This window comes from Mytilus edulis, chromosome 7 (assembly GCF_963676685.1).
Source record: "Mytilus edulis chromosome 7, xbMytEdul2.2, whole genome shotgun sequence".
NCBI classification, from domain to species: domain Eukaryota; kingdom Metazoa; phylum Mollusca; class Bivalvia; order Mytilida; family Mytilidae; genus Mytilus; species Mytilus edulis.
This window is the reverse complement of record NC_092350.1, coordinates 58,414,819-58,425,268: the sequence shown is the minus strand read 5'-3', so window position 1 is coordinate 58,425,268 and position 10,450 is coordinate 58,414,819. Positions and strand designations below refer to the sequence as shown.

At 31.6% G+C, this 10,450-nt stretch overlaps 1 protein-coding gene across 1 annotated transcript; it reads left to right on the top strand.

Annotated features, from left to right (window-relative positions):
- Positions 1-2,058: 2,058 nt before the first annotated feature.
- On the top strand, positions 2,059-6,417 carry LOC139483258 (MAM domain-containing glycosylphosphatidylinositol anchor protein 1-like). Its single transcript, XM_071267288.1, has 4 exons — positions 2,059-2,094; positions 2,854-2,986; positions 4,733-4,917; positions 6,295-6,417. Exons 1-4 carry the CDS (start codon positions 2,059-2,061, stop codon positions 6,415-6,417), a joined length of 477 nt encoding a protein of 158 aa, XP_071123389.1.
- The last annotated feature ends 4,033 nt before the right edge of the window (positions 6,418-10,450 follow it).

The following is a 10,450-nucleotide window of genomic DNA, read 5'->3' as shown; positions in this document are numbered from 1 at the left end:
TGCAGATTCCGGAATTTGATTTGTTCCTCTGTTGCTTTTGCCTTCGATCTGAACTCCATATTCACGCTTGCGTAGTCATTGAGGTTTTCAGGATTAGGTAGATTGCCCAGTGTCTGTATATACCTTTTTCAAATTGTCTTTTAATTCCCGTATTTTTTCCCTTTGAAAAATGATTTAAAAACTCCTTTTTAGAACTCATCATCCAACTTTAATACATTTATTTTAATGAAAACCTACAAACTCTTATTCTTAATTTTGTGAGCTAGGTTTCAGAGTAGAAAATAAACATATTAAAGAGACACGTACAACATGTACAAGTGCATATGATGTTATATTTATAATACTTTGTTTGATATCTATTAATTAGAATAAAGTTCCCAGAGTCTTTTCCCACCAACAGTAACCGCCATGAAAAACCACAATTGTGTTCATGAAACACGAAACAGACACCAATCAATCAATCAGAATACACTTTGGAAACAAAATAATTGTTGCAAAGAAGTCTGCTCAAACCGGTAATAGGAATCGTTTAAAACTTGCAGTGAGATAAGGGTATTTTTCAAAATCCGTGTCTAAGGCCTCTCTGTAATATTGATATGAAGAACAGCAATCAGCAATACAAAGGCTTTTAATTTTTTGTTGTTGTGTTGCTTTGTATGTGTGTTATACTGGTTATTCTCATCGGATTTTGTCTAATGCTTAGTCCGTTGCTATGTGTGTTACATTTGAATGTTGTGTCGTTGTTTTCCTCTTATATTTAATGCGTTTCCCTCAGTTTTAGTTTGTTTCCCCGAATTTGTTTTTGTCCATAGATTTACGATTTTGTAACAGCGGTATACTACTGTTGCCTTTATTTGTTATTAAAAGATACCCCATATCATTTGTTTTTCTATAAATGAATAATAAGTTTCATTTTATTGAAAACCAGAAACAAAACACTAAGATAACAGTGAAGAGAAAAGCTACAATAACCAGAAACACGACTTAATTTTGAAGTTTGATATAAGTGGTTTATTTAAATTCATAATCTATAAACAAAGGCAACAGTAGTTTACCGCTGTTCAAAATTCATCAATCGATTGGAAAAAAACAAAACAAATCCGGGTTACAAACTAAAACTGAGGAAAAGTCATCAAATACAAGAGGAACACTAAAACAAACCTACCTCTTTGATGCCAATATACAATTTTTTCTGCACAGATGTATGTAGAAGTACAAGCTACAGATGTGGATTTGAGCTAAATTCTGAATCATGTGTTTTTAATCAAGCAGCCTATGACGATTTTGATTGGACACGATGGTCTGTAAGTTTTTCAAGTTTTTTCTGCAATTAACAAAAAATCCGTTCATTATACGGATGATACATATAATTTGTTAAGAGAAGCCGAAGATATAAAAATGGATATTTAATCTCATAAGTCGAACAACAAATTTACTTAAATGGTGCCACCCACTTGGCCCGTTTTCATACCTACATAAGTTATTATTTTTTTGCATATTTTGTTTTGATAGTGCACCATTTTGATTCGATTATTTGCATTTTTCTTTGCCAACATTCCTCTTTCTCCTTAATAATGAGAAAGAAAGACCTTAGAACAATTTGTACAACATAATCTATCAAAATAAACATTGATGGATGAATGGTTAAATTCAAGTGAAATGATATTGCCTTTACTGTTTAGTTTGTTGTTTGTGATATCAATTTAACATGTCTCTGTACTTGAACATTCAGTGATTGCGTTATTGTTTTGTTGTAAACATTTTGTATTTTTTAATTTTTGCCTCGTCTAGATGCCTTCCTGTGTTTCTTTGTTACATATAACGTGACTCTTTATTTGTACATCTTGTAATTGTGCATTGTGCATTGTGCAAGGTAAATATTTTATTCATGTCTTTCATGCTAATGTTATTTTATACGTTTTTTAGTGTATTTCATTATCAAATATTTGTTTGTTTTTATTAATTACGACTTATAACGCATTGTTGACTGATGTACTTTCTTTTGCAATTTTTACTAATAATGTCTGTTTGTTTTGTTTGCACATTCTTGTAAATACAATGGTATGTTATACATGTTATACAACTGTCATACAGGTGAGGGATTTAGTTAGATATACACCAGGTTTAATCCTACATTTTCTACATAAGATAATGCCTGTACCAAGTTAGGAATATGACAGTTGTTATTGATTAGTTTGATGTATGTGAGCTTTTGATTTTGCCATTATTCTTCAAATATTGGACCAATAACATGTCGTCTGTATTTTAAAATATAAAGTTATGGGTAATGACATATGCTCGGTGTATTTCTGCATTCTGAGACGGTTTAAATAGATCAAACATTTTGAAACTACGAATTCCAAATTGTTTTGTGTTTGTCAATATGGAAACGATGTCATTGAATAAATTAATTATTATTCTGATTTTAAATTAAAGGGGCTGTTAACCGCTTATTTTATCTCTTATCTAATATAACACTACTCAAAAGGTAAAATGTTTGGTGCATATTCCCCCATACCTCATACATGTTATAGTGTTAAATTTTGAAAATAACAAATTATCTTGATAAAAAAAACATACTCCTACATTGACCTTCCCCGTTTAAAGTTACATGTTTCGACCCTTAACTGACTGTAAAATGTCAGCTAGATGTCTTTTCATTTTTGTGTCATCGGGTTGCTGTAACTTTTAAAAATACCCTTCATATCACTTAATTAAAGTTAAACTGATTCAAAAATGATAGGACAAGTTCATGTTTTAATGAAAAATGTATATTTCTCTCTTTATTTCACTTTTAAAAAATCTTAAATATCATGAACATAATAAACTGTTGATCAACTTCTGATTTTTTAGGGTGAGACATGGTCTACAGATACTGGGCCTGGTGTAGCGGCCGAGGGGACATATTATTTATACATAGAGGTATCTGACCAGGCAAATGGAGACAAAGCTATACTAACAACAACAGAAGCTACAAACTTACAAGGTAAATTTATAAGAACGATGTTGGCATTTAAAGCCATTTCTCCAGTAATGGCGTTCATTTTAAATATATGTTTATAAAACAGAGTAATTACTGGAGAAGGTTGTTACCAGGGTTGATTGTATATACATGTCATCAGCAATGTCGGAACTGAGACAATATAAAACATTAAGCTCAAGATGTTCAAGGTCGATTCTATTCTTATAAATTCTATATAACTTTCGGACTATTTTAAATTTTGGTCTATTTCTGAAATTAATTCTTAAATACTTTTGATTTTTTAACCCTGTATGCTAACATTGCCCATGTGAAATTTAAAAAATTTTGTATAAACATTGAACGACAAAAATATGTGACGTATATAATTTTCTGACTTCAGATACTTGAATCAATGATTGTGTTTGTAGATAGATGTTTGCGTGTTCTGTTAAATTGTTCCTTTTAAAATTGTTACACGATGATGACTGGTTTACCCATATTTTGACTGTATCATTTATTATGTCTGTTTAATATTGTAATGTTGTCAATATAACGGAATTTGATGAGACTGTCAACGACTTGAGAGGTTTAGCGTTATAAAACCAGGTTTAATCCGCCGTTTTCTACATTTGAAAATGCCTGTACCAAATCATGAATATGACAGTTCGTGTCCACTCGTGTTTGATGTGTTTTGACATTTGATTTTGCCATGTGATTGTGAACTTTCCGATTTGATTTTCCTCTGAGTTCAGTATTTTTGTAATTTGCCTTTTTTCAAGTTTTTATATTTATTAACTTTAATTCGTGATTTCTGAAAAGAAATCGTTGGTTCCAGAGGATCTAGATATGTAGAATGATTATAAACACATTTGGAATGATCCTAAAATAAAACTAACTGTATATTACATGTATCACACTTGCATTTCAAGACATTGTTTTAGGTCAGTTAACATCAACATAATGTGTCTTAAAATTGAGAATGGAAATGGGGAATGTGCCTAAGAGACAACAACCCGACCATAGAAACATAAAACAACAGCAGAAGGTCACCAACAGGTCTTCAATGTAGCGAGAAATTCCCGCACCGGGAGGCGTCCTTAATCTGTTTAAGGTCAATGCAATTTTACCATGGTTATAATGGAAAAGGTGCTTCAGTTTGCTATCTATTTACACATGTCTTTGATTTTTTGTTGAAAATATTAAAAATAATTAATACATTGTTTTTTTCTTGCTCCAGCTTGAAAAGATGTGATAAATATATTATTACATTTCAATTGCCATATTGGCCCTGGTATCAGTCCTCGGCCAATATGGCTATCTAGAGTGGTATTGGAGTATAGGGCTGATGCAAGAGGCAATACAAAAAACGCAATGTGATAATCTATAATTAACAGATTTGTAAAAAAAATCATAGATTCAGAAAAATGGCACAATGGTTAAAACCACTTTAAAGCTTGAGACGTTTGTGTCATTTATGTATGAACAATTATATGAATACATTTCAAATTCGTGTTAACATTAGTATTGAAAAGTTCATATTACATTTCATATTTGGAGGAAATCTAAAATTTGAATCGCAAATACTAAAATAGAATATATGAATGCTTTTGCACTATCCGTCGATAAAAATTGCCTTCATTTCGGAGAAAAAACGAAGACACAAATGAAAAAAAAAACAAAACTCTTCTTGCATTCTCGACAGGAGGCATCGCAATATATATCATATTATATGTGTGTAAAGTATTTTGATCAAAAACATTATTATTGCAGCATGTCCTTATTGTCTGTCTTTCAAATACCACATGTTGGAGGTTGACATAGGATCATTAGAAGTATTTGCTGGCGACAAAACATCTTCTCTGACAAGTATCTGGAGAAAAGAAGGACCACAATCCCGAAATCCTGTTGATTGGGACAATATAACTATAGATATACCACAATCTAGCAATCTTGGTGTAAGTATAACTATGGAATTTTTTTTTCTTGGGAACCAATTTTCGTGGATTAAGGAAAACTTAAACTTTCGTGTATTTATAGAGGGTAAGTAAAATTCATAGGGGGTGAGGCCAGAGGTCGAATCCCCTATGGATTTTATTCACCCTCTATGGTCCGTAGGGGGTTATTAGTTAACCGCATAACGAATTTATCGCACGCTATACGTTTTCTGCTGCGTTATGTTGAAAAATAAACAATGAAACACAACAACATTAATAGATGACGTCACCATTAACGCGTCATGAACCTCCTATAAAATTTGCTAACCCCTACGGTCTCATAGGGGGTCACCACGTGACGGCGTATTCCAATCACAACGTGATATTTTACCAGCGGTGCGATAAAAGCCTATGAAAAATTTGTTATTCAATGAAGTTTTAAATTTGTGTTTCCCGTGAAACAATAAAATCCACCAAAATTCGTATACAACGAAAAATTAAATATCTACAGTATGTAAATAATATATCCAATTTAGGCTGTAACTGCAATTATGGTGGTACAATATATAAGTTATCCTTTTTTTAGTTACAAAAAAAATATTGCAAGTGAAATAAAGTTTCAGTATAAACTTATGATACAATTTTTTTTTGGCGTGAGGCATTTTGTTCAGGAAGCCCCTGTAGTTTCGCTGATAATTAGTTATAGTAGGAAACTATATATTACAAAGGTGAAGGAAGGACAATCCTCTTACTCATGAACACTTGGTTTATAGCTCGTACTTTTACCGAAATAATTCACAAGTAAAGATTATGAAGTCTGCATCCTGTTGTTCAGTGGTTGTCGGTTATTAATGTTGTTCATAAGTATTTCTCGTTTGTAGTTTTTCTAGGTTTGCGCATTAGTTTTCTGGCTTAAACTTGTCTTGTCTTTTTTGGGGCACTTTTTGCATGCTGTTCCATGTTGGCTAAATCTCTGCGTTGAAGACCGTAATTTGACCTGCTTTGGTATACTTTGTAAAAATTATGACTTTGATGGAGGATTTCTCATTGGCAGTCATACCATATCTTCATATAACTACTTAATATATTCAAAAAGTAACTTTTCTTCATTATTTTTAGTTTAGAAAGCCTTTTGAATTTACTTTATCATCTATGGTTCTTCCACAGTGCACAAGGAGGCACAGGTGTTCCACTTTTTTTATTCACATTTTATTTCATATGCTTTCTTTATTTGTGTTAGGCTTTATTATTAAGTAGAGAAGCATACTAAATAACACTTGAAAATACAACGTTCAAACTACTTTCAAGTATAATTGATATCGGTGAAAAAAGGGATAACAAAAAAATGTAGTTGGGGTATTTGCATAGCAATACTATTTTCAAAGAATTTTTTTTCAGGTCACCATAGTAGGGTATTTTGGAATTGGTTATAAGGGTGATATCGGCATTGATGATATTTTACTAAACGCTGGTGCATGTAGAATTAGTTATCAAAGTGTTACTTTATTATTGCCGTCATAAGGTATTTAATGAGATATTTCTATTTGAATATTAAACTTACAACAGCCAAACAAATAGATTTTTACTAGTGAACGAAAAAATGAAAAGAGGCGACCTTAATTCGACTATTGCTTAAAAAGTTGAGATTTTGACTTTATAAGTTGAAACTTATAACGGTCATGTTTTTTTGTTTACAAATATATGAATATAAGATGTAGGGTGAGCATTTTTTGGTTATTCCAGATTTAGCATTTCAAATTGTTCGATGACTTATTCTTCAAAACATTCATTATTCAAAAGTTTGCGAGTGTTTTTACATTGATCAAACATTAATCAATCAAAATATAAGCCTCGGAACTGTCATGAAAGAAATCAAAAATCTACGACTGCAAGGAAGTATATCTTCATTTAATGTTTGCACCTTTTGCTTTTAATTTTTTTAGAAATTCGGAATCCTCTAGTTTTATCCATGTAATTCCATCAATAAAAAATCACCTAATTTTCTTTTTATAATTCTAATACATATAGTTTAGAAATCAACTATGCGAATTGTTGTTATCTATTCTTTTTTTTTAAAGAAACAATCTGCTATGTTAAATGTATGCAAAATCTGGAGATAATTATTTCCCGGTATATATTCAATGGCTTATTTATAGTTTCAAACCCGAACAGCACACGGATCCTTCATTTTTTTCTGATTTCTTTTATTTGTATACTATCAATGAATACACAGTCTTTTAACAAGCTTTATTTTTTAAAACGAAGTAGAATGCATACATACGTTATAGCTTACTCTTCTATGTGAGCCAAGGCTCTGTGTTGAAATCCGTACTTTAACTTATAATGGTTTATTTTTACAAACTGTAAACTTGGAAAAGAGTTGTCTAATTGCACACATACCACATCTTCTTAAATATATATACTGTATGTCAAATGTCAGGAAATTCCAATAGCGAAAAAAGTGGAAAATGTTTTAATTTGTTCCATTCTGTTTTAGCTGTTGGAGAGTAAATAGAAAAATAAAAGAAAACACAAAAGAACCGTTCCAATGATTGTTCGATGTTGACAGTTAATTGAACATGATACTGAATATGTTATGTTCAAAACAAAATGTTGACATGTAAAAGTGAACATAATATATTGTAATTAATGAATTAGAATTAATAAAACTTATTCGACAAAACTAACCAACTACCATTGACACAGGTACAGCTAATTTTTATTATTATCATATAACAAAATCTCCTGAATACACTGCAGAAATATCTGAAGCTACAGTATCGTTAATGAAAATTAAATTCAGAATATGTGACAGTTCCGTTGTTTTTCTAAAAAGCCAAAAAGCCCCCCCTCCCCCCCTCCCCCCCCCCAAAAAAAAAAGAAAAAAGAAAAATTAAAAATATTGACTTAAAAAAATAGCTTCTTATTAGACTCCGATCAGTAGCAGATTGCACATTTAAAAGATTTGAATTACATTCACAAAGTTATAAAGCATGAATATATCATTAAACAAATGAGCAAAACCGTTCAGTTTTTTTGGCCGTTAGTTTTCTCAATTGCATAGTTTCATATGTTTTATATCTAGGTCTTTTATAGACGATTAAACTGCGTTGTTTTCCTGATCATGGAATGCGTACAACTGCGTACAACTGCCCTGTGCTGAATTCCTGATCATGGAATGCGTACAACTGCGTACAACTGCCAATAATTGATTACATTCACCTCATATAACATTTGGTGGATGGTGGATATTTGTATCATTGTTAATCATACATCTTCTCCTTATTTATATTTTACAATATATTTCTTGGTGAGGTTCTATTTGAACTGGATAGTGTTACATACGAACTGTCTGTCATTCTGTTCGAACTATCTAGTTTCTATTTGTACTGTATGGTGTTACATTCGAACTATCTATCATTCTATTCGAACTGCCTGGTTTCTTTTTGAACTGTATGGTTTTATATTCGAACTGTCTGTTATTCTATTCGAACTGTCTGGTGTTATATTTAAACTGTCTGGTGATAATTTGAACTGTTTGTCATTCTATTCGAACTGTCTGGTTTCTGTTTGAACTGTATGGTGTTACATGCGAACTGTCTGTCATTCTGTTCGAACTAACTGGTTTCTAATTGAACTGTCTGAATTTATATTGGAAATGTCTGGTGATAATTTGAATTGTCTGTCATTCTATTCGAACTGTCTGGTTTCTATTTGAACTATATTGTTTTATAAAACTTTATAACGCTTGATAAGTAAGGATTGCATCATGTTTTTGTCTATATGTACACTGTTTTTGAGACAAAATATGTATATCTTGAAAAGGAAGGTATATGTTAAGCTTTGGGATAGTTATCTTGCATAAGCTATCCAAATTGATTCCGAGTATGTCTTCGTCTTGAGTAAATTCAATTTAAAAAGGGACGAAAGATACCAAAGGGTCAGTCAAACTCATCAATGGAAAATAAACTGACAACGCCTGGCTAAAAATGAAAAAGACAAACATTAGAACACATGATACAACATAGAAAACTAGAGAATAAGCAACATGAACCCTACCAAAAACTATGGTTGATCTCCGGTGCGCTGGAAGGGTATGCAGATCCTGTTCCCCATGCGGCAACCGTCGTGTTGCTTATGTTATAACAAATCCGGTTAGGAGTCAAATTCGGTTGGTCACATCTATGTAAGGGACTTTAAACTAAGTTTTGTCTTGAGAAACATTTATAGTTAAATTTTGTGTACTTAAATTCATAAATTGAGACAAAACCCCAACTACTGAAAGATAATCAAATCATGTTCATTCAACATGTGTAGTTTTTATTTTATGGCAGAAAATTAGGTTTACAATGCATAATTTATACATTATCTGTCAATTTTGCACAACCTATACCGTAAAAATACGCCCCGTGACCCATCCTTTTTATTATCTAAAAAAAGCATGATATAAACAATGTTCTGGCAATTTAAAAAAAAATTCTATACATTTTAATTTAAATAGTGTACAATTCATCTTTCTTCTTTCTTTTCTTTCTTTTCTTTTTGTTTATTTTTTCATTTGTTTTTGTTACTTTTTAAAGCACAGTTTCTTCTGTGTTTTCTTTTCTGTTTTTACATACAATAAGATATTAGTACTGTTCTATAAGATGAAAATATCCATGGCTTAAATGTACATCAATTTGTTCTCTGGAGGAGAGTCGTCTGACTATATTGACAACCAATATATTTAATATAAGTACGGAAGCACATGTTTTGGTTTTGGTAAAACACTTGTGTTTTTTTTCATCAACATGTGTCTTTAGAATACCTGTAATGTTTACACCTGAGATCACCCCTAGTTTTTGGTGGGGTTCGTGTTGTTTATTCTTTAGTTTCCTATGTTGTGTCATGTGTACTATTGTTTTTGTGTTTGTCTTTTTCATTTTTAGCCATGGCGTTGTCAGTTTGTTTTAGATTTATGAGTTTGACTGTCCCTTTGGTATCTTTCGTCCCTCTTCTTTTACAATGTATTCCATTGAATAAACATTGTCGCATTGCGAAAGTATTCTATAAACCAAAGAATATGTGTAGAGAATAATGATATTGGATTATTAATTGTTGCAAACAAATAAAATCACAATGAAACAAAATTTTCATTTCTGATTTTTGTAATTTGCACTATTTCTGTGAACACAAGATAAAATGCGTAGAAAATGCACAAGTGACACTACCTAAGTTTATGGTTTGTTTATTGAATATGATAACAAAATTGCTACATGAATGTTTTGTCTCTTTCGTGGAATAACTGATTATTATAAATGAAAAAAGAAATTAGATGCAAAACCACAGGTGGTGCTTAACTTTCGACCGATTGTATAGATTGAAAAGACGGAAAAGAGCTTCATGCGCGTCTGGCGTACTAAATTATAACCCTGGTACCTTTGATAACTATTTACACCACTGGGTCGATGCCACTGCTGGTGGACGTTTCGTCCCCGAGGGTATCACCAGCCCAGTAGTCAACACTTCGGTGTTGACATGAATATCAATAATGTGGTCATTTTTTTAAATTTCC

Bases quoted from the DNA above. Each gene is read 5' to 3' on its own strand.
- LOC139483258 (XM_071267288.1), top strand. From the start codon at position 2,059: ATGGTATGTTATACATGTTATACAACTGTCATACAG. The intron at 2,095-2,853 runs GTGAGGGATTTA...CTGATTTTTTAG, and splicing joins GTTATACAACTGTCATACAG to GGTGAGACATGGTCTACAGA. The intron at 2,987-4,732 runs GTAAATTTATAA...TTATTATTGCAG, and splicing joins AGAAGCTACAAACTTACAAG to CATGTCCTTATTGTCTGTCT.